General features: G+C 40.2%; 1 protein-coding gene across 1 annotated transcript; it reads left to right on the forward strand.

Moving 5' to 3' along the window:
- The first annotated feature begins 1650 nt into the window (after window positions 1–1650).
- On the forward strand, window positions 1651–24793 carry srms (src-related kinase lacking C-terminal regulatory tyrosine and N-terminal myristylation sites). The gene is made up of 8 exons (XM_073471062.1): window positions 1651–2523; window positions 6972–7093; window positions 10480–10646; window positions 17571–17718; window positions 19390–19548; window positions 21373–21554; window positions 22528–22684; window positions 23559–24793. Exons 1-8 carry the CDS (start codon window positions 2144–2146, stop codon window positions 23756–23758), a joined length of 1515 nt encoding a protein of 504 aa, XP_073327163.1. The 5' UTR covers window positions 1651–2143; the 3' UTR covers window positions 23759–24793.
- Window positions 24794–25358: the final 565 nt, after the last annotated feature.

Consider the following 25358-nt stretch of genomic DNA (forward strand, 5'->3'; position numbering starts at 1 on the left):
ACGACTTTTCAAATCAATTTGGAGTCTCAGGTCTTCTAGAAATGTCAGACGAGCTGTATGGAGCCATTTTTATCAGTTTTTCTTACAAGTCTCCAGCTACTTCAGCTGTTTAGGGGAACGCTGCAACTCTGTTTTGCTGTGAAGCTCCAGAAATGTTTTGTGGTCTACGAAACTTCACCTGACTTTCCATCAGCATGAAGGGGAGGAGATGATGACCAACTTTTCTTTTTAGGGGTGAACTGTTTCTTTAAGATGCAACGACAGCTTTAAGAAGTAAACCTCCACTTTCATGAGTTTCACTGGTGCATCATCAATAAGTGTTCAGTTCTTCCTGCAGCTTCTGCTGTAGTTTACCTGCAGAACTGATGCAGAACTGATGCAGAACTGATGCAGAACTGATGCAGGATCAGAAGCACAAAGGAGAGTTACAAAAGCTGCAGTCATTAAACTCCACAGTCTAAAAATAAATACCCAGAGGAGGTGAGATTAAAATAACCTCAGACTCATTCAGTTTTGTTGATCCTGGTCACACACACCTTGATAGCACTGTTTCTTTTCATTCTTTATTATTCTGCAGGTGAAACTGTGAAAAAATGTCCAATCTGATGTCCTCAAATGTTTTGTTTTGTCTGACCAGCAGTCCAGAATCTAATTATGTTCCATTTAAAAACATAGAACAGAGAGAAAAGGATTAAATCATCATATTTTTAGAGGCTGGAACCAGAAAATGTTTGGGAATTTGACTTGGAAAAAAGGACGTTATATGATTATTAGTTGACTCTCACGTCAGGAGGTCGAGGGGACGGTGGTTGTGTTATTACAAGCCAACAAGGCTGCCAAACGGTCGACCACAGTTTGAGTCTGTCGTGAGATTTTCGACCGTTTTTACAGCGACAAACTCGTCGGTGTGTTTCAAAGAGATCTGGGAACATTTCCATCCCCGATCGTGGAGACCAAAACAGGTATTTTAAGCCAAACCTTGATGTGAATGTGTAATGTGAATATTTTCTGGTTTCTTTCCTCCTCTGTGAAGGTAAACTCAATATATTTGAGTTGTGGACATCTTCTTGGGCTTTGGGAGGAACTGATCGACATTTTTCACCATTTTCTGACATTTTATAGACCAAAGAAGTCCTCAACAGTCCAAAGTGCAATAAAAGTTAGTTTCAGCCTTATTTCTTTCTCACGTGATGAGATCAACTTCAAGATTTAAAGTGTAGATGTGATGAATGAAGCTGTTTCTGCTGAAATTGATCATAAATCATAAAATAGTCATGAAAGATTAAGACTACACGTCAGGGCAGGTGAAGTGTTTTCATGACGTCACACAGAAACATGATAGAGGTGACAATCAGAAGTGTTTAGTCAACACACACTCGTTTACTCAACCAAAATGACCTTAAGGGAAATTTGGCTTGAGAGAGGAAACATACACACACACACACACACACACACACACGCTCATTATTATTCAAACAACTCTCTCTCTCCCCTCTCACTCTCTCTCTCTCTCTCTCTCACTCTCTCTCTCTCTCTCTCTCTCACACTCACACACACACACACACACACACCCGTCCACTCTCTCCTCCCCTCAGTGCGCAGGTGTGTGAGCAGCAGGAGGTGTGCGGAGCGCCAAACCCAAACTTTTTACGCACCGCGCCGCCGCCGCTTCACCTTCACCCTCCTCTTCCTCTCGGTGGATTAACACCTGAGCATCGGCCCGCTGCAGACTCCCTCCCCGTCCGCTCCAGATGACGATGGATTAACATTTTTCTGGGGGAGCCATGCTCACATTCCCGGTTCATCTTGGGTCGCAGCGCCGAGTCCTCGCAGGGAGCCGATCCGACTTGGATGCCCTCCATTCCCGTTTCCGCATTCCCGCAGCCGCCGTGCGCACTGCAGGCGTGGAGCTCAGATCCATGATCTCGACAGAAAAAACCGGTTCCTCCGGCTAATCTACCCAACTATTGCTGGCGGTGCATTATGTTTGCAGCCAGAGGACGAGAGGGGAAGCGAGGGACCGAACGGCTGGTGACACAGGCTGTGAGAGGCCGTTTTCAGAGAGCCTGAAGCAGCGCGTCGTATCGATCGCTGTTCGGATCGATCCTGGAATAACCGCCGCCGCGCTCCTTCATGTCCCGGGATGGAGAGTTGCTGCCGCTCCTGTATGCCGTGTTTAAGCCGGCTCTGGAACTACATTTGGCCCGACTTCCGCTACCCGAACGTCCCCAACAACAACCATGTCATCGCCAACCCGGCCGCGCACACGTCGGAGATCCGCACCGTCTCCGGAGACATCCGCGTCCCGTCGCCCAAGAAGCGGCCGGTGCAGCTTTACGCGGCGCTCTTCGACTTCGAGGCCCGCAGCGACGACGAGCTGACGGTGAGGGAGGGCGACAAGCTGTCGGTGATCGAGAAGCGGGGCGAGTACGTGCTGGCCAAGAAGCTCACCGGGTCTCTGGAGTCCGGACTGATCCCGGCCAACTACGTGGCTCTGCTGCAGGACGAGTTCGCCAAACACAAGTGAGTGTTAAACATCCTGATCCAGAGTCACCTGATCCACAGTGCTGCTGCTGCTGCTGCTGCTGGGGGTCTCTCATCTGCTGCTCCACCTGCTGTAAACCCCTAATATGTTGTCTAAACAGACATGTAGAAGGGCAGAAGGTTACATTACTCACAGTCCTGATCCTTTGATGGATTCTGAGGAGAGAAAAATTAATTTTAAGACCATTCTGACAGAAACAGAAGCTGACAGCTGACCGAGCTTTGACCTCCCTGCTGTTATCAACTGGTTCAGTCACTGAAAACCACCAGAATATCTAAATGTTCTCTGAGGTGACCAGAAATCTTCAGGCAGAAATGATGAAGTCTGACCTGATGTGACTCATGTTTCATTTAAAGTTGAAGTCTTAATGTCTCATCATCATATTCAGAGCTGAAACATTCAGTTGATTAATTTTATAAAGATGGAAAAAACTCGCTGGTGCCAGTTCTCTCTTACTGCTCTCAAATATAATCATGAGGTTTGGACCAAAGTCAACACGATGAGTCAGTTAAATGACTGATAGAAAATTAATCTGCAACAATTTTGATATTGGATTGAAAACTTGAGTCATTTTTTAATGAAAATTGTACATTAACTGGTTCTATCCTCTCAAATGTGAGTATATTTAGGTTTTCTTAGACTTTTATGATCTGAAATAAGGCTGTCACGACATCAGATTTTCACAACACGATTATCGTGGCCAAAGGAAAACATGATAACGATGTTATCGCGATATCTCGCTGCACTGTGCTGCATGTAGTGTCTCGCTCTCCTCCGTCATGATTGGAGTCAAACCGATACTCATTTTTGGACTTATGTTCATGATTTATCAGCCGATATACTCAAATTTTTGACATTTTTTACAATGATCCCTAAAATGTAGTTATCCGACACACAAAGATAAGAACCAGAGGCAGGAAACAGTTTGATAATAAACCTTATTATCTAGAATGACAGCAGAGCACTGAAACAGCAAACGTACATATCTCCACTGATCAATTAATCGTTTTAGGTCCAATTATAATCATATAAATATAAAACTGAACTCTGAGCCTGCTGACAGTCTCCCAGCATTAAAAACAAAGTTTAACACGTGTCTTTGGAGGTAAAAGCGTTGACCCGCTGCTGTCGAAGCTGACTGGAGCTAAATGTGGCCGAGAGGCTGCACGTGTCCTCCGGCCTGCAGCTGCAGATCCTCCATTATTCATCCAGCCTGCTGGGAGTCGTCATGTTTCAGCTGAGCTCGCTCTCCAAGGTTGACTTCACTGCCTGAGTTCAAGTTGCTGAGCCAACAACTGACTCCATATGTCCCACTGTCCTTAAACACACCACTGAAACTGAAGATAAGGACATCAGAACAAAAACAACAATGATCCCTTATAATGCTGCTGAAGATGAATACTTCTGCTTAAAATGAAGACAGATTACTGTCAGTTTTCATAGAAACCAAAAAGATAAAATCACCAGCGTCCTAAAAATAATCTTGTTTGTGTCAGTTCTCACTGCTTCTTTTTATTATCTCCTGTAGCGTCTCTATAAAATTCCTGTAAGGAGATACGCCCAGTCGCCAAGTCAATGAAAGGAACAGTTTACTCAAATATTAAGAGTCAGTCATTATCTCCTCACCGCCATGCTGAAGGGAAGTCAGGTGAAGTTTCATAGTCCACTAAACATTTGTAGAGCGTCACAGCAAAACAGCGTTGCAGCATTCTCCTAAACAACTGAAGTAGCTGGGGACTTGTTTTACAACATCAGAAACAACCAAAAAAAAACATAAAATGGCTCCATACAGCTCGTCGAATCCAAGTTTGATTTTTAAAAAAGATGTAGTTTACACCCCTTTTTAAAGCAGAAATCTTCACTGTTAGCTACAAGCGTTGGTGCAAACCCGTTTGAACTGGACACACGGGCTCGACCGCACGTCGAGGGTGTAAATAACTTCTTTTCAAGTCATTTGGGAACTCGGCCCCTTTGGAGACTTTGATTATGTCGGACGAGCTGTATGGAGCCATTTTTTTTTAATTTTTGGGTGAAGTTATCCTTTAATATACTGACTCATTATTCTGATAATCAGTGTTTATCAATAAGGGAAGACTTAGACAGCGCCCATAGGTGGAAATCACGGGGAGGAGACAAGGGGTCCGGACCCGCCCTCTTCCTAGGAAAAACAGAGATCTTCCCCCCTCAGTAACCTATATCAGTGAAAACTTATAATTCAAATATCATAATAATATGCACTGAAAATACATGTGCTAATAAAAGACGCAAAACAATGCGTTTTTCAGTTTTTAAAGATTGGTCCCCCCCCCCTCCATATGCCTCAAAGTGGTTTGGTCCACTTCCAGCCAACCTGCAGCGCCACACGTCACCGCTCAGTACCCGTATGTGGAGCGTGACTGGCGGTGTCTGCTCGGCCAGCTGACTGCAGTAAGTAGCCACCTTATGAAAGTTAACTTAAATGAAAGGTGCTATTTATCTCCTGTCACAAAGGTTTAGGTTTAAGCACAAAGGCCACTTGGTATTTTTTTAGTAAAACAGTGTTTTGGCTCAAAATGGCTGCCTGTTGTGGTCGACACACACACCGCTGTGGATGTCCCGACTTCCCGCCAAAATGATCCGTGTTTTGTTGTCACAAACAGGGCTTGAAAGTGTCCCGAGCTCTCCTTAAATACACCCAGTGGCTTCACGTTAACACATGTTGAAGTGCCTCGTCAAATATATCCACCTTCCCTCCACCTCAGCACCTGAAAATCAGCTAATCGAGGTAACGTGAACGCGAAGCTGGCTAACCCGGAAGTTAGCATCGCCCTGGTTCCCTCCAATTTAAAGCCTATTGGATTTTTGAATAGGATTTTGAATTATTGCCGAAAATAACCTGTGTGACAAACACACGTTTATAATACTTACTCTCATCGTTCAGCAAGATAATCCTCACAGATAAACCCCACTTTTGTGATTTTCGAGGTGTAGATTAAATCGCTAGAAGTAAAAAGCTAATGCTAGGCTATAAACTATCTTTTGGTGTGTAATTCACAAGAGAAAAAGGCATTGGGGTTATCAGTTGATTAATTGAGGAACATATTAGTGTATGGGCGCGCTCCCTGTCTGTCGTACCAGCTAGATTGTCACTGAAAATGTCATGGAAAATGTTGTATTTAGATGGCTTATTTGATCCAAATAAAAATCAAGATCTAGCAGATTTTAATGTTTTATTTGATATTTAATTGGGCTTGATTGTGTTGAAGGGAAGGCATCCGCTCTGCTAAGCGTTCTAGTCAATGAAGTATTCCTTTAATATTCCCATAGAAACTTCTAGTGCAGATATTTGTTCAGATTATAGAGACATTATCTTCACAGTATTAATAGATTTTGATCTTTAATCCGTCACTATGATATGTCTCGACTCTGTTGTAATATCATAAAGCTGCTGCTGTGCTGCTTCTTGTTGTTACTGTGAGTGAAACCTGAGCCGCCCTCCTGATACTGTAAAGTAAACACAGGTCAGTTTCTGATCTCTGAGCAAACAGGCGGGACTCAACAACACTTAACGACTTCTTCTTCTCATGACTCTAACTTCTGAATACATGTCTTTATTTATTTATAACTTTCATGTATAAATATTAGAATTATTCACATGTATGCTGGCTGGTAAATGGCTCCTGTCATGTTCCCAGAGCTGCTGCTGATATTTATAGAACTGACTGGACCAGTTTGTTAAGTTGTGTTACTGTTACTGTAATGTTAACCTTCTTTACTCTGACTGTGTCAGCTGCAATGTGAAAAATGTGATCTATGCAGTGAAGGAATGTAACTTACTACATTACTAAAATACTTTACTTATGTACAAATTTGAGGCACTTTAGCTATCATACCACTTGATACTTCAACTCCAATATATGTCACTTGGATTAACAGACGCAATTGTCGACTATTTTCCCTTTTATCATATTAATAATTTTGATTGATTTATGTTTATGTCGACGCTTTGACTGCTGGCTGGACACAACGAGCACTGTGAAGGTGTCACTTCAGGCTGTGATTAACTGTGATGACATTTCTCACTATTTTCAGAATTTCTGCAAACAAAGTTCAGGTTTTTTATTGTCATATGCACAACAGTTACAGTTTGACAGCAATGAAATTCATAGATATCAGGCTCCTCTAACCGTGTTCTTACAGATATAAAAATATGTACAAAGAAAAATCACATAAGTAAAACAGAACGTAATAAAATCCTGCTTTTACATTGATACGTGAATGAAAATCATCTAAAGTGTTCAGCTTCTTCCAAAACAAACTCCTTCCTGTCTTTTCTTTGTTCATTCATTCATTTACTGCTGTATCATTGTTTGTATTCATCATGGTGGTGTATTTCCCGTCTGATCATCCCTCTATCTGTTGTCCATCTTGTTTTCTCTCTGTGCAGGTGGTACTACGGGAACATAAACCGGGTGAAAGCTGAGAAGCTCCTGCTCGCTTCCCAAAACAAAGATGGCTCCTTCCTGGTTCGCATCAGTGAGAGTCACAGTGACGAGTACACAATCTCCGGTAAGTGTCACCACCACCGCCGCCACTGGTTCCTCTTATATTCGTCATTTTTTCGCACTTTCTTCTTCAAACCAGGATTCACACTCTGACTTATTTAGTTCAGTTCTTTGTGTTTTTGTCTATTTTTGTATGTTTTATTAAGTCGCAGAGCGTTGAGCTCTTGGCCATGGCACATGTTCAGTGAGAGTCCTGTTACACTCTACATGTCTTCTTCACCTCCTCCCTCCGCTCAGTCTCTCTATTCATCCACCCCGTCCTCCATCCATCACCCCCTCCTGCCTCCATTGCCCTTCAAGGTCTCCAGCCACTGTCACCCTCGATCTCCCTGCCTTCGATTTCTCTCGCCTCCCGTCCTCTCGGCTCCTGCTACAGGGGGCGTGAACTGACACCACCTGCCTCTGGCGTCGATGGTGCTTTGAAAAACATTTAAACGACTCGTCCCTGGTTTGCAGAAATGTACAATGACGACATTTGTTCTGAAATAGAAGAACTCATTTCACCCAATCAAACTGTTAGCTAGCGAGTGTTTCACAGTCGTGTCTCCAGTCGTAGTGACCTACATTTGTAAGCCCGTTGTTGTCATCAGATTACAGTTTTATGAATGAGCCCACAGCCAATTCTCTAATGGACCTCATGAGATTTGTGACTTCAAAGCTTGTTGTTACTCTGTCAGCCCTGAATCACCTCCAGCTCAGTCCTCTCTCTGCTCCTCTCTTTTCTTTTCGTCCTCTGGCTTCTCCATCGTCTGCATTGGCATCTTTTCCTCTCAATCCCTCTGTCCTCTCTCTCTCTCTCCTCTCTACCCTCCCTGCCCCCCTTCTTCAAGGTCCTTCAGCTCCCGGGGGGAAAATGCTGCAGTTACACGTTCAATTTTCACTGTGCTGGTATTCCTGAAATATGCATCATCAGTACTCTGTGTGCATACGAGCCGGAGATTGAGGGTAGAACTACCCAAGCCTTCAGTATCCCCGTTTTATGGCACAATTACACACATTTCTGTCTGATTTACCGTCCCTCAATCATAAAGACGTGACCGTCTTCATGTTCTTGGTGTGTATCTCTGTATCTAGTGTTATACATCTTGGTGTGTGTAGATGCAGCAGTCAGTATGTGATTGTAACTTGCATTAAGCGTAAGTTCTCTGGCTGAAGAAGAAAGTCTGGTAAAGAGTCTTAAAGGCACCATGTGTAGAATTTCAATGCATTACAGCATTTGTCAGTTTGTTTGGTGGCTGTGGTTTGAGGACCAGGGGTGGCTTTCCCTCAGGGAGCCAAAACTGAAACTTAATGTTGGACCACAGCCTTGGTTTATAAAAAAAAAAAAGAATAATAATTAGGCATACTACAAATTTAAATTACATTTAACCTCGCAGTACCTTTAGCAGCAAAGTAGGATTTGTGTTTAGTGAGGTAACTTCAGGGTTAACATTGCGTTTTCAGGGATAGTTACCACAGTAACCTGCTCTTTTGTTCCAGACAACAGATCAACGCATATAAAAGCACCGACCAATCAGTTCTCTGGAAAATTGAATGATCATTCCTCGGAGATCACGTTGTGCTCGACCCCCTCCTATCTTCTTCATTACACTTTTTTTCCCTGTTGGCTGCAGGCGATGTCAAAGCAATTTCATTGGGCTTTTTTATGCCAATATCCGCTTTCAACAGAGACGGATTAAAGCACCAAAGCCTTGTATTTAATAATAATGATAAGATATCACAGTACCACTTTGAATATTTATTTATTTTTAACAGCTCACATGTCTGTTTAACACTGCACGGGGTCACAGCTGACAGAATAAGACTGTAACACACACTACAAGAATATCTAAGCAACATATTTATTTAATGGAGTTAAATGGAGTTGAATTACAGTCAGCTCGACTCATGACTCAATGATATAACTGTAACTGTGCTTTTTTAATCCTGGATTATGTGTTTAACTTCTTTTTCTATTGTCTAATAGTTTGCTCTGCTGCCAGTAGAGTTTGAGATTGGTCGGGTGCTGCGAACATCTGTCCTTTTTATGTGAACGCGCTCATGGCTAGATGTGGAAAACCTGGGTTGACTTATCGAGTTGGTGGTTATCAACTCGATAAGTCAACCCTGTTTCGTGTGACCGCTGAACAAGATTGCGCTTGTTAGTGTTAGTAAGGTCAGATAGCTAAATATATCCTGGGTACGCTGAACTCTCTTCGTAGAGCAGTGCCTGTTTGGTGATCCCAGTAATCGAAGCAGAAGTTAGAAATTTTCAAATTCTACACTCGGTGGCAAATTCATTGCAGAAGGCAAACGTTGTAAACATTACTGCTTCCTGTCGAAGAGTGAATTTGAATTGGGTTTAAAATCCCTGAAGAGTCCGTTTTAAAGAAACTGCATCAGACAACCTCACGAGGGGCTATGAAAAAACTTTCCCATCACATTATTTTATCTCATCTTTGTCTTTTTATTCAGCAGTTTGAGCTGAATCTTTGCTGAAGATGCTGTATGAATAATGTATCCTGTCTTCTCCCTCGATGCTCCATGTTGTTCTCTTTCTTTATGGAGATCTAGACTGCGTATACAGAGAGTGACTGGTGTTTATGATGAACATGTTTCTGTATTAGTATGCTGCTGCATTGTGGTAGTTATTTTTATTTGACTTTTCTGTTTTATTCGAGATTTCAGGAGTTTACATCTTGGTCTTTCTGTACCTTTTTCCTTTTTATAGTAAACACACAAAAACAGCAAGAAACAAAAGTATAACGACTGATGAGGATAAGTATTGTTTATCAATGCAACAATGACAGTTGTTTTGAATTTAGATGCACTAATTTGGGGATTTTGCAGATCAAGTCATCCTGGTTTAAATTGTAGGTATCAAGCTAAACTTGTACCACAATTACTCCAAAAAACAATAAGGCGCTGCATGCACAACACTATTATTATCCAAGCTGTTGTCTCAAAGACCTTCTTCAGTGCTAGTTTAGATAATAAATTGTGTGTCTGCTGTGGAGACAAGCGTGCTGATATGATTGATCTTTTTCTTGGTTGTCTAAAAGTCTGAAGTACACAGATATAATCACTGAAAAGATCTTAAAACAAGGCTTATATTTAGATTTCTAAAAGATTTGTCCTCTCTGTCATTCAGCATGTTTGATGTTTCCCTTCTACTTAAAAAAATGTGATGACTGATTTTCCCAGCTGTCAAGCACCCTCTTCCAACACATCTTTTTATTTTCCAAGCAAACATGAGACAGATATTCAGTTTGTGACAGAGTGAAATGATACGTTCTGAGTTTGACAATGAAATTATTACATCTGAACAAACAATAACTTGATCTGTTTATTTAGTGTCAGTGTCTGAACATACACTATGTGACCACACTGACGCTCCTTCTCCTATCTCAGCCCGCAGTGAGGGGAAGGTGTATCACTTCAGGATCCAGCGCTCGTCCATCGGTGCGTACTTCGTGTCGGATAAGATCTCCTTCGCGACGCTGGGGGAGCTGGTCTCGTACTACCAGAAGAACCCACGGAGCCTCGGGGTGGTACTGGATGAGCCCTGCGCCCAGCAGGTAGGATACAAACATATACAAAAACACAAACGGTTTTTACTCCTATTCTTGTGAGGACATAATGCATTCATTCACCCCAAAAATGAAAGCTGCACGTATCAATGATTTAAAACAACACTGGAACAAATGACACAGTTCCCCTCAGACCTGAGGAGTGTTTCAGTGAGCTGTTTTATTGCCACAACTTCCACTGTTTTGGTTCAATCTCTCATTAACATTGTTTCCAGCAGCATGTTTATAAACTGACTGTACATTACCTGTCAAAAACCAAACAGACTTTCAGAAGTTTGTGACTGTCAGGTGAAGATAAGGATAACATTTCCCTGAGGAGGTGATAAAGTTGAAAAACCAGATATTTCTGTCAGGTGTTGGCTGAGTTACAAACAGAGCTAAAAGGAGTGAATAGTGGATTAATATTTGTCAAATGGTCAGAGACACAAGTCCAAAGGAATGACAATGTCGACATGATCATTTATTTGGAGTCGTGTTTGTGTCACCTAAGTTCAATATTCACACACTTTCAGCTCTGTTTTTGGTCTCCACCTTGTTCTTTAGCTGCTAAATACTCCACTATGTTCACCAGCTGATTTCTAGCTGTCTGTCTGCTGTTTTCTGCTGAGGAGGTAGTGTACAGTGGCTTTTAAAGCATTTTCCTCTAAAAAATAAAATAGAACGATGCTATTAGACTGCCGAGAGTAAAGCAAAGCACTAAAATCTAAAATCTCACTGTCCAAAAATGTCTAAAGGTCTAAAATTGGTCCTCACAAAGATAGAAGTACACGAGCAAACATGAGAAACTGTTGGTATGTTTATGTTTGTAAAGATATAGTTATCATGTACATGTGTGTTTTTAATTATCTTTTTCATCTTTGTTTTAATCCACACCTAGACATCTGAACATACTAATAACATTTGCAGAACTGCCATTTGCAACATTATAAACAGATATTACATCAAGACTTTATTGATTCTGAGGTGAGAAATTGAATATTACAGCTGCACAAAAAAAAGTCCAAACAATTGTCATTGAAAATGTTACACTTTTTTGGCATGTAGAGTATTTTTGTGATACTCCTAAGCAAAGTAACAAAATGAAAATACAGTATATTTAATATTAAGGTATGGTATGATGTCAATATAAATGGTATACAGAATTACAATAAAATATAATGTAATATAGTTTCACTAAATAGTTCTGTGTACACAGTAACAAAGATCACAGAAGCTAAAATGAACATTTAGTGAGAATACAGTTATTACAGATACAGATATTAATTTCATCAGGACACTCAAGAGTGTATAGTTTAAAAAATAAAGGCTGCGACTCTGTGTTTAATTTGTCGTGTGTTTTGGTAAACTGTTGTCAGCTTAACGATTTCAGTACTGTTGCTACGGTAACATGCAGTTTAATATAACTGGAGCAGTGATTTAATAATCGACTGGGACTGTGTTTGAGGTTTCTCACTGTTTTTGATTTTAAAATGAAAAATCAGTCACTATCTCCTCTCCCCATGCTGATGGAAAGTCAGGTGAAGTTTCGTAGTCCACAAAACATTTGTGGAGCTTCACAGCAAAACAGCTGTTGCAGCATTTTGCTAAACAACTGAAGTAGCTAGAGACTTCTTTTAAAATGAACAATAACAACAAAAACATTAAGTGGCTCCATACAGCTCGTCTGGTACATTATGTACACCCATTTTAAGACGAAATCTTCAAGGTAGCTGCTAAGCTAAAAGTGTTAGCAGGAGCTCGATCGTGTGTCGAAGGTTTGATAAACGTTTTTCAAATTAATCTGGGATCTCTGAGTGTCAGGAGACTTGGATTAGGAAATTATCGCATTCTGTTTTATTTATGTTTTACAGTGTCCCAAAGTTTTGGAATCGCGGTTGCTTTCTCTGCTTTGCATGTTACCAGTAGGTGAATTTGTGCCAAGAATTCAACCTGACTTTGGCAAAATGGTGCTGTACTAAACAGCATCCGCCCTCCAGCTAACAAAAATTTGGTTTTTGAATAGAAAACCAGCAGCTAACAACAACAGTTCCCCCTGATGGTTAAAGTCAAATTTCAGGCAGAAAAGGCTCCTGTTTTTAATCTAGATTGCTCCAGTATCTTTTTTAATTTGCACAGCTTTTGTCTTTGCAGTAAGAACCTGAGACAAAGTGTCACAAAGATCCTGAATTCATCTCTATTGTTGCACTGCAGCAGGAGGTTAATGAGAGCGGTCTTATTCTTTATGTGCATAAATTAATACCGAGAGGCTAATATATTTGGAGTGTAATTAACCAGTGTAAAATATTTGGAACAGTTTGAGAAAAATATCACGTGGCAGTGCTGTAATTACACGCGCTATCTCTGCAGTGCAGCTTACATTAAACCCCCAGCGCGCTGTATTCTTTATTCACGGCTCATCAGTTCGAGCCCAGCGGGAGACGAGGAGAACGGCTCGCTGTGGGTTCTCAGTATCTGGAGACTTTCACTGCAAGATGAGGAGCCACTCGTTTAACCAGCAACACACCCACTCGTCAGTTTGGAGAGAATCACATTAAACGTACTTAGTTGATGTTTTAGGATAAAGGAATATTACCTAATATTTATAGATATTAAAGACGAGTAGACGAGTGTTAAGATCTTAAAATCAGGACTTCTTCTCGATCAGAGGACGCTCAGTGATTCCTCCCCTCTTCTCTCTTCCCTTCCAGAGGAAGCTGTGAGTCTGAGGCCACGGACACACTGAGGCAGAAACACACACACACAAACTCCCACACAAGTGCAAAACACAGATTCAGCATGTAACTCTACGCTTTCATGTTTAAAATGCAAACAGAGGACAAACACAGCAAAACTTCATTAAGCATTACTATATGTTGGTATCTTCTCATAAATGCACACACGCAAGAAGAGAAAGCTAACAGGTAGTGATGAGTCAACACTTTGTTTTCATTTCAAATCATTTTTACCATTTCATTTTTATTTTATAAGCTTTTATAGACTTTGATTCTGTTGTTAACTATGTTATTAATCTTTTATCAGAACAGTTCACCCAAAAGGGAAAATTCAGTCATTATCTCCTCCCCCCCATGTTGATAGAAAGTCAGGTGAAGTCTCGTAGTTCACAAAACATTTCTGGACCTTCACAGCAAAACAGAGTTGCAGCATTCTCCTAAACAACTGAAGTAGCTGGAGACTTGTTTTAAAACGTAAGAAAAACCCATAAAAATGTCACCATACAGCTCGTCTGGCATTTCTAGAAGACCTGAGACTCCAAATTGATTTGAAAGGACGTTATTTACAACCTCGGTGTGTGGTAGAGCTCATGCACCCACTTCAGAAAGATCCATGCCAAGCCCCCGGGGAGAGCGCCGGGCTTTGAAGCCAACTTTCGTAATGGCCAAACCGTGTAATTACAATAAAACGGTGGATACATTTTGAGCGCCACAACCCCCGGCGATGTGACTCGTTTGACTGTCATATTTTTACACATATGGTGCAGTAAGATTTGGAAAGTCTACAAGAGCCGCAAGATTAAACCATTTTATCGCCATTCAAGTTAGCCGGGCGCTCAACTGGAAGTCTCTAGTCTGCACACTCAATGGGCCGCACAACACAGAAGATCCAGGTGTTCCTATAGGCGGGAAGTCGAGGTTTTTTGGCTTCACTGAGCAGCTTTCATAGGAATTAACAGGGCTCTGCCTCAAACGCCGTATCCAGATTTTTACTTGTACATCCATGGTGCGTGCTAACACTTTTAGCTTCGCGAGACAGTGAAGATTTCAGTTTAAAAACGGTGTAAATAACATCTTTTCAAATCAGTGTTTTTCTTTAATCATTTTTATCCATTTTGAAACGAGTCCCCAGCTGCTTCAGTTGTTTAGGAGAATGCTGCAACGCTGTTTTGCTGTGCAGCTCCAGAAATGTTTTGTGGACTGCGACAACATTTCTGGATGAACTGTTCCTTTTAACTGTATGTTTGTATTGATTTTGCACATGTGCCTTTTTTATATTTCATGACTCTGCTGCAGCTTAATGAGCTGATGTTATTGAAGAAAAATGTTTTAACGATTGAAACGTCCACTCGGTGACTTTGTTGTAACCCTGAAATCCTCAAACATCATCTCATCTCACTGTTGGTGTTATCAGCTAATTACACTCGCAACACAACAACTTCTCATGATTTAACATGTGAAGATACAATATCCTGAATATTATATTCATGATTTCATAGCTCTAAAATATGGAGGCCATTAAAAAAAAAATAGGCCAATGTTTTTCTCATCATTTATAAACCGCTCAGTGTCACCAACAGCCGTTCCCTCTACAGCTTCAGTGGCTTTAAACAGTCTGATGGTTCATCATTCAGGCTTCAAACTCAAGAATAAATCTGCTTCTAGAAAGTGACACTCACATTTTGATTGTACCGAAACACTCAGTTCAATTTTCTTCGCAGTAAAAGAGTCACTAATGATGCTTTCAATCACTTTTTATTGACCTGGCACAAGATTTAGCTCTCAGTAATTACTTAGCCAAGAGACATAGTCAATATGAACTGATGAAGCGCAGGGACAGATGAGTCTGATTCTTCTACTAGCGTTTACTTTCTTAAAGCGGATCTTTCCTGCTGTTTAAATGCTCAATAAACTGCCCAATTAACTGAGTAAAAAACCCAGGTGGGTGGATTTGTCCAATTTACAGCCATTAGTGAGATTATGTCTTGCGTCATTATAAATGAGGAGAGGAAACATTTTAATTAAGTGGAATTAACAAGAAATCTGCCTCTTTATAGCGTGCCATAACTTGTTATGATGATGGAAAAAGTGCTAAAATGCTTCATGCTGTTCTCTGTCGGAAGTATAAGACGGAGCAACTGACTGAAACCAAATGTTGTTTATTTCAGTTTATATGTCCTTTTTTAATTTCAGTTTGTTTTGGATGAGCTTTTGTTGGTAACACTTTATAACAGGGTACATATATTCACCATTAACTAGACGCTTATTAGTAGTATGTTGGCTTTTCATTGCATCACACACCAGCTTACATACAATTTAACCGTTTGTTTGTTTTTCACGATATTTCAGTGTATTCGTCTAATTCATCTAAAATACATGTTTAATGCGGTCGTATCTCAATAACGGGACTTTCACTAACGTTATGTTGGAGACCTAATTTACCTGTTGGGTCACAGGTACAGAAACATTACAGCTTAAATGACGCCAATGTCACTGTTGGGTAGACTTGGTTAATCAAAGATGCTAGCGAAGCAGCACAGGACATAAATTACACACAGTAGAAACACGAGATAGGTTGGACCGTCGTGTTTTTACTATTTAAACTCTGAAGTTACGGCTGAGAACAACAACAGAAATAAACAAGTTCGCCAATTTCTTGTGTCTCAACAATGCAAAAAATGTTTGCAGTTTTCTACCCGTAAGTGTTTTTGTTGTTAGCGCAACGTCACAATGATTCAGTCCATTAGCGTCAGTCCATTTTAAGTGAGGTGCTGCTCATAACTAATTAACTAGAAGTTTGACACTAATTAACCCACAGATGTTTTACTAGTCAATTAGTTATGAGCAAGACTTCAGTTCAGAATGTGGAACAACAACAACAACAACAACAACGTCCTCACTCACTCAAAAAGCAGTAATTAAGATGTTATTGAAGGAAAACTCAAGTTAATGTTCTAGTAGTTGTAGAGTATGATCATGCAGAATGAGGCATCAATAAGTGCTTTATAATGATTAATGAATGTGCTTCTTATATGCATGCTAATTAGCAGCTAGTTCAATGTTAATATGTCTACTTAAATATTAAGTGTTGCCAAAGCTTCAATAGCAAAGAAAAACTAAATCTGAAGTCATTTATTTATTTGAATGTGTCGACGATGAGGCAACACAGAGGAGTCGACCAACAAGTTGTTTTGTGTATCATCTCATTAACACTTGAATTTATTTTGCAATCAAGTTGATTTGTGGTGTTTTTATTTATATGTGCAGGATGGCTAATTATTAAATGTATTAATCATGTTTTTTTTTTAACCAATCATTTCATTGATCTGTTCATTTCATTTGACATTTTTTGAAGCACTTAATTATTAGAACAAAATGTTTTATAGCACCTGATTTTTTTTTTTTTATACTGGCAATAAATTTGTCATAAAACTTTAAAATTCATGTGTCATTTATTAAGTCTGACCTTCCTTCTTTCATTCATTCATACATCATTCACTTAGCTCAGACAACGCTGCTGATCGGTGAGTGTTTGATGATGTATCTGCCCGATACATCATCAAAAGTGAAATCTGTCCTCTGTTGACAATTTGACAAGGTGAAGATAAAATATAACCAAATATTTCAGGATTGTATCGTCATGGTCCAGGTTTTTTGTCCATTGCCAAATTAGAAAAGAGTTACCGGACTTGCACTTGATCGTTTTTGCTTCAGGAGGGGGTTTAATCGCAGGCTGTTGTAATTTTATTTTTAAGTGGTCGTGTCTCCTATTATGTTGATCTCCTCAAGGAGATTAAGACAAACAGCACAGCAGAAAAACACTAAGAAAAAAAACAAAACAACAGTCAGTGTTGAGGGAAAGTATCCAGAATATTTAATTAACTGTAATGAGTCCAAATCAAAGATGTTCTTTGTTGTAATCAAAAGCATATTTTCAGGAATATTTCTGCTTCAACTCCTCCTTTAGTCTGTTACAACATCTCAGCCAACACTGGTTTCCTGTTCTGCCCGACAGGAAGCACAACTCCTCCATGTTATAACAAGGATCATGTAAATTCTGCAGGGGGGTTATTTGGACCGATGAATCAGAATATTGCCTGTTTGGTTGGGTTTGTTTGTATCTCTGCAGCACCGCCTGCCTTCTTGTTTTAAACTGTTGTGATTTAAAGTTGCCTGGACTCACTCTGTCGTCTCTGTGCAGCGGGAGCTGTTCGACATGGAGCCGTGGGAAAGACCTCGAGAGGAGTTCAGACTCCACAAGAAACTGGGAGAGGGACACTTCGGAGAGGTGTGGGAGGCTCTGTGGACCACGGAGAACAGGAAGGTGGCCATAAAGACGCTGAAACAAGGTAAGGATGTAGATTTAAGATGGTGTTTGAGATTTTTCTTCTTTCAAAGTTTGAGTATTTCAGTTTTCTTATACGTCCACTCCACTACATGTAGGAGTCAAATGTTGTATTTTTACTCCACTACATTTATTTAATAACTTTAGGTACTCGTTACTTTTCAGATTACAGGCTGCTTTTTTAAATTAATTTATTTTATTGGCAATATGATTAAAAAACAAAAACGAACACTGATTACGATAATCAGAAAAAATCAGAATATCAGATCTGAGGCAGCTAATCAGTAAATATGTGTGAAATTGACTTTTACTTGAGTATCGAAAGTAATTTTCTGGCATAAATGTACTTGAGTACATTTAATATCAGATACTTAAATGCTCAAAAACTTCAGCGAGTACCTCTAATTGAAGCAGCGAAAACAAATGGTAGCGATTAAAGAGTAATTTACCACTTGAACATTTTATTTTTGCTGATCTATAGTTTAACCTCTCACCTTGCTGCAGTGATGTACAGGTGTACTGTATGACATCACTGTTGGGGCGTGGTTACAGGTGCAACAAAACACACTTCTGATCACACCGACAGTGATGCTGTAGTGAAAAATGGGTTGGGACGTTCAGCCAGAGAACAGATACTGAAACTGATGAATGGTTTCTGTTCAGTCTTTCATTCTTCATAACTCGTCCAGCTTCATTCCCAGCCTTCATTGTGCAGCCAAAAGAAACAACACAAGGGATTGTATTTGTACTTGTTTTTTTCATTTTGCTACAAATGCTTGTGAGAAGATAAAACCACCACTTTGAGGTTCATCAAATGCAGAAGCACTTCTTGGTATTTCTTTTAAAAATGGTGCAGGATTTTACAATTCAATGGAGTTGCAACATTTCCTATTTTTCTACCCGGACACAATAAAAGAAGCGCCCAGTGCAACACAATACATGATACAAAATATCCCGGCTGGAATCAGTGCTGGCATGTTTTTCATTGGTCAGTGGAGGCTGTTCATTCAGGAGGACAAAAACTAAATGTGGATAGATGAACAAAAACATGATGTGCGATGGAGAACAGGGACGACGCTCAAATATTTCAATATAATTAGAAAATATAAGTTATCAGAAGGAAATGACAGGAGTTATTCCACACCAACTCACCCAGAATTCAGAGCTTTTTCTCAGCCCTTTCAATGATTTACTTCAATTCAAGTGACCTCAATATCCTTTAGCTGTAGATCTGTGGCACTCAAGTACTGGACAGATATAACTATATTGATATGTGTGTAAATCAACTAGTTCAGAGATTCAGAGTACTTTTTGGGAATTTTACTGTCTTTCCCACTTTTCTAGGTCAGAGTCTGTGGGATCAAATAACAATCATGATACCAGAGTGAAACAAAGCAAGTGAACCAAAGGAAGCTTTATCTGAGAGGAGGCTTTGAAAACTGCTAGATAGATTACATTACACATTAATGGACAAAGAACAAGAGGCGGAGGTTGTTAAGAGTGATGGTTAAACTAATTTATGACATTTTTGCTGGAATTAATGAAGGTTAGAGACAGATAATGGTGGGTGAAAAATCCAAATATGGACATGAGGGAGAAATTCTGCTTGAAGACAGACGAGGTTGTAAAAGATTATTGTATAAATTCACCGATAATTCTGTTCCTCCTCCTCCAGAGGACACGAAGCAGGACGAGTTTGTGAAGGAGGTTCAGGCGTTGAAGAGCCTCCATCACCCGAAGCTGATCCAGCTGTTAGCCATGTGCTCCAGAGGAGAGCCGGTCTACATCGTCACCGAGCTCATGAGCAAAGGAAGCCTCAAGTCCTACCTCGCCTGTGAGTGCTCAGACACACACACAGCTAATAATTCATGGGCTGCACACACACACCTGAGCCAGGGTCATAAAAGTTTATCTCACGGCTGTAATATTTAAAGCACACGTCATCCCTCCCGCAGCAGAAATCTGATGGTAAATCAGTTCCTCGTCAACCACAACTGTTTGATTTCCTGTTTCTAAACTCCACCTGGCTGCTTTATAACAGAGGAGACTCCGCTGTTGCTTTAATATGCAAAGAGGTTTACAACAGGAAGTTAATTTAGCTTTTCTTGGGTTTGAGAGTTTCAGCCCTTACCTCAGATTTCTTTTTTTTGGAAAGCCCTTTGAATCAGTATTTAGGCCAAGTGACGTTAAATCTGTCCCCCGTAAATCCAAAGCAAATGGAATTATAATCTGTGTTCTGGCAGCTCGGCTCGGCAGAGAAATATTGTTCTGACGTTTTACAAAAGGCTTTAATCACAGGGAGTCTTAGTGAGCAAAGTGTGAAGGCTCTGACTCATATTTCTGATTCTTCATGCTGTGTGTGTGACTGCATGTCATTACTGTACTTATCTGCCTCCTGCATATATTTAGCTTCTGGATGCAGCTCTCTACTTCACTGAAACACCTCAAACAATGAAGGGAGAAGAATGATTTTCTTCAAAATGTGGTTAGGAAATTGGAACAGTAAACTATATGCAGGTTGAAATCATGATCCCCTATAAAAATGGATCTGCTATCATGTAAACGACAATGAACCGAGCAGAACAGTTTATTTTATTGTCTCATTGTTTCACTTGCAAATCACACAAACAGTTTAGTGCTGCAGGCGATCTGTTTGCTTATCTGCACCGCAGTAAACGTTCAGCTTTATGAGTCATTTAGAGTCATTCAGTCTCGAAACATGACTGCTCTGTTTGTGGGAATGACGGGTTATAAATGAGAAAGAGCGAAACACTTGTATTGTAGCACCGGACACGCCTTTAGTTGTTTGTTTAAGAGGGATGCGCTCCTAAAAAACCTGATGGCATCTAACTCTTGAATGCACTTCTGCAGTAAGTGGCTTTAAAAGGGTGTCCTCCAATTTAATGTAATGTATCAAAACAAAATAAGAGAAGAGAAAGAGAAAGAAGCACTTAAACTCGGGGTCGGAAAATTATTTTAAAAGCATTTTTTGTTTTATTTGTTGAAAATATCTTAACATCCCGACAGCAATCAATACATGAAATGCTCTGACAAATAAAGAAAAAAATCCAGTATCTGGCCTGAGGATGTATTTCTAAAGCCATTAGCGAGCTGGTGGCACCAGAATGGCAGAGAAAATGCAGCCAAAATTTCCCAACACTCATATTTAATCATAATGTTGGCTATAATGTCATTAGTGAAAATCTGTTATATGTCTGCTTTGTGTTAAAACAACATTAACTTGACCGCTTCACAAGTTCATACAAATGCACTCAAGTCCAGACTCCGAACTCGGTTGACTTTTCTTTTTTTGAGGAGACGAGCATGGCGTTGTCTTGTAGTAACACTGTAGATTTTTCAGATTATTTTAGTTTACAGGGCAGAATAACTTGGATTCTTCCGGAAAAGGGAAACTACTGTTGCAACAGACACTATAGACTGGGATCAGGATCAATAGATAATATTAGGAGGTGACTGTAGATAGAATTCACTTCATTTGAAAAGTGGTTTTAGTCTGATGTTTGACTTATTTTGTAGAAGAGCGTATCAAAACTCATTGTCGGTTCAGTTATGAGACACGACCTGCCTGGAAGAGAAATCCATCTTGTTCACCTGTTCAGCTGACTGTGTGTGTGTCTCTGTGTGTCTCTGTGTGTAGCTGCTGAGGGCCAGGTGCTGACATCAGCTCATCTGATCTACATGGGCAGTCAGATCGCAGAGGGCATGGCCTACCTGGAGGACAGAAACATCGTCCACAGAGACCTGGCTGCCAGGAACGTCCTGGTGGGAGACGATCTGGTCTGCAAGGTGGCCGATTTCGGACTGGCTCGGATCATTAAGGTAGACTGCATGCGTGCGTGTGTGTGTATGTGTGTGAGGAAGAGAGACGGTGTGTAAACATTATGTCGTCTCATCTGTCGGAAAACATTTCTTCATTTCAGAATGATGCTAATTGTTTATCCGTGCTCATTTTAAAATATGAATACTCTGCGTTGTTGTTCCTTTCTAAGCTCATGTATTCTTTATGTGACTCCGTCCTCCTTCCATCTGTCTGGTATAAAAGGAGCAGCACTCTAAACAGAATATTTTATTCACCCGGAGCTTCAAAAGACTTGATATCAGCTCAGAGTGAGACGGCTTAAAGGTTCTGTGTGTGATACTTAAAACATTACCACATCATTACCACATTACTTAAGAGACAATAGTATTTACTGTCAATAAATCAGATTCTTCATGAAGACGGGCTCATCTGGTCTCTGTGTTGCATTTTGCCTCGTAAAGAAACGTAGTAAAAAGCAGAAACATTATGTCACCTGGTCTGAATGTACACCGACTGTTGTCAAGACTGTTTTCATCCATTTTGTGCCTGTTTTGAGCTAAAATTTCTAATTTACTATTTGTTTAAAAAAATATGAATATTATATCATCCGTACAGTTAAGTGTGATAATCTATACATACGACTTTAAAGCAACATTATGTAGGATTTGACATTTGTGCAACACCACTGTCGTAAATACAAATCTGAGTTTGTCAGACGTAATGTAGGTGCTAGCTACACACAAAACTCATCACGTCATAACAATGTTATGTGATTAAAACTTGTATGTTGAAGTAAACATGTATGTAACGCTGCGATCCTCTCACTGGCGTTACATAGTGCAGAGACACCATTCACCCTGTTACAAGACACAGTAGCGTCACAATGATTTTAAACCTGTTATTTTAGGGTGAAAGAAGTTACATAATGTTGCTTTAAAGCAGTTGAAGTAAATATAAGTATATGACTCAAACACTTCGTCTCTCTCTCTGCAGGACAGTGTGTACACAGCCAGCCGAAGCACAAAGATCCCGGTGCGGTGGACGGCTCCTGAAGCAGCAATTTACCAGCGTTTCTCCGTAAAATCAGACGTGTGGTCGTTCGGGGTGCTGCTGTACGAGATGATGTCACGCGGCAAGATGCCTTATGAAGGTACAGTGTTCACTGCTTTCTACTTTTTATAATGGAAAATTGCAGCTGTATAAACTTGTGAGCGTTTTAGCAGATTGTTTTCTTTTGTTAAACTGTTTATTAATCAGCGGAAAGTATTGGACGCAGTAACACCCATTTACAAACAAGACTTACAGTTGTATAATAACAGCAGATGTGCTGTTACAGCCCTCTTAGTTAATGGTGTGAATTAATTAACATTTAAGTCAACTATCTGTTGTCTTTTCCACGTTCATGTCAGCCAAACATAATGCTGGAAATAATCTGTGTTTTACCTTTGTCAACAAATCCCATGTAAAAAATCATTAAGAACAAATGTGCTTAGGCCGAGTGTCACCAACAACATGGAGACGAGGACGATGTTGTCGGTTGGTTGGTTTTTGAGGACTTAATCTTTTCTCTTTTTTTTTTTATTTCCTAAAACAGCTGGTTACTGTAGTTTTAAGAGCTGCAACAATTAATTGAATAAATCAGCTGGTTGTCAACTTTTTTGATAATCAATTAATTTGAGTAATTTTTTTAAGAGTCCAAATTTGAGTCTTTAATAAAGTCAAATATAATAAAATAAAATGTGTGTTTTATTTTTAAAATGTATGTTTTTATTAGAGACTGATGAGCTTGTGGCTGAGCCCCAAAGTTTGAGGAGTGAAGTCAGAAAGTACTGAGAGACACCAACACATTTATGGTCTTTTCATGAGATTTGTAAGAAAAATAAAAAATAACCGATGCTTTATCATTTAAGTACCTTTTAAATCAATGAGTGATCGTCATCTGTACATGTTTAATCTGCACCTGCAAAAGAACAAAGTTTATAAAATCACTAAACTCTCTCTCATGCTTTTACATCCCCCTTCAGGAAAAAGCAACAAGGAAGTATTGGATCTGCTGTCATCTGGGTTTCGACTGCCCTGTCCGACCCGCTGTCCTCAGAATATTTACCGCATCATGATGGACTGCTGGGCCGCTGAGCCCTCCAAGCGACCCTCCTTTCACGCCCTGCACAGCCAGCTGGATACGATATATGCCAGGATATATTTCAAGACTATAGAGGTTTAGAAAGCGGGACACAAGGAGGACGAAGAAGAGGACGACGAGAGGCTTTGAACAATGCAGGAAGAAGATCATCTGGTCAAAGGAAAGAAAGGCGAATGAGAAATAATGAGGAATTTTCTCATCGCCCTTTAAATCCACTTCCACAACAGGGTATATGTACTTTAAAAACAACGAGGTGTGAAAGGACAGAGGGAGCATCAGAAACAGGAGTGACATGTTCAGATGATGCTCGCCAAATCAAAGACAAATGAGGAATCCTTCGTTTCTTAGGCTTAAAGACAGCAGACAAACTGACTGAAAACAGCCTGAGGAAGGTGTGTAAATACACTCCTACTTAAAAAACTTAACACTTAAACCCTCAGCACATTCACAGAACCAACTGTTTTTAATTTTATACCCTTTTGTGTTTTATAAATAATATTTTATAACTTCTGTATGTGCCATGTCTGTGTATGCACACTTTGAAATGTTATGAAATCACAGGTCAGGACTTTAAATTAATCACCTGTCTTTTGACTGCGAAGCCAGTGCTAAAAAATCGTTGAGGTAATGTGCAATAATGAAGTGCTTGTTGGGGTTTGAGCCACGCTAGCATCCCGGTGCCAGAGATACTCAGCAGTATAACTGCTTTTGATTGGGCCCCAGTGCAAATATGTTAATATATACCAGCCAAATAACCAACTTTATAAACCCTAATCAATCAGCCTGCCCTGCATTCAAACCACCACAACCTTCTATCAACTGTCAATCATCCAAAACATCAAAGTTTAACCAAGTCAAGCTGAGCCTCATAATCTGAATCTGACACGTCCTGAAGTGGTCACTGTTCAGAGGATTACCCACTTATGTGACAGAAGGATTTTACCTCCAGTGACACTCTCACCCTATTAGATGTGAGGATCTGAACTGGTACCATCCCTCCTGATTGATCCGATCACAAATGGACAGCTTTAAGTCCGTCAGTTTAGTCCTGGCATACGACTCGACGTGTCTAAATGAACATATACATCACTAGGACAAACAGACATGATGTTGTTTTGTTTTTGTTTGTTTTTTTTGGGGGGGGGGAGGGCTAAGAAAGACAGAACTTAATGTATAACGTTTGCCGAATTTACAAGAAGGCCCAAATACTTTTACATTTGTCAGAGACAGCGTTTCATAAAGTTTATAAAGTTTCCCCTAACTCAACAACTCACAAAATTGCACGATGTTTAAAGGGAGTCTGGGGACTTTCTCCACGGGCGACAAAAAAAGTAGCCTATACTGGTTACTGTTCACTGTTTTTATAAAAATTGACATGTTTACCGTCAATAAAATGTCATCTTTAATATATGTAGGGTAAATCTCCTCCTCACTCAACAACTCTTAAAATCACGTGATTTGTTAAGGGAGTCTGGTGATATTGCGGTTACAAGATCAGTGTGTTCACAAACATCTGACCAATAGGATCTCAGTTGCGTCCTCACACCTGCACTTGTGATTGGATCACTCAGGACGGTTCCCACGTGTCAACACGACCAAAGTCAAAGTTTCTCTCCATCCACGAGTTTCTGTTTTCTAGCCCGGCCTCTAGCGTGGCTTTAAACTGTCGGTCTTGTTATAA

Source organism: Pagrus major, chromosome 7 (assembly GCF_040436345.1).
Source record: "Pagrus major chromosome 7, Pma_NU_1.0".
In the NCBI taxonomy this organism is placed as follows: Eukaryota; Metazoa; Chordata; class Actinopteri; order Spariformes; family Sparidae; genus Pagrus; species Pagrus major.

Excerpts from the sequence above, each read along its gene's own strand:
- srms (XM_073471062.1), top strand. The coding sequence starts at position 2,144 with ATGGAGAGTTGCTGCCGCTCCTGTATGCCGTGTTTAAGCCGGCTCTGG. Across the intron at positions 2,524-6,971 it reads GACGAGTTCGCCAAACACAA|GTGGTACTACGGGAACATAA; the intron begins GTGAGTGTTAAA and ends CTCTCTGTGCAG. Across the intron at positions 7,094-10,479 it reads TGACGAGTACACAATCTCCG|CCCGCAGTGAGGGGAAGGTG; the intron begins GTAAGTGTCACC and ends CTCCTATCTCAG.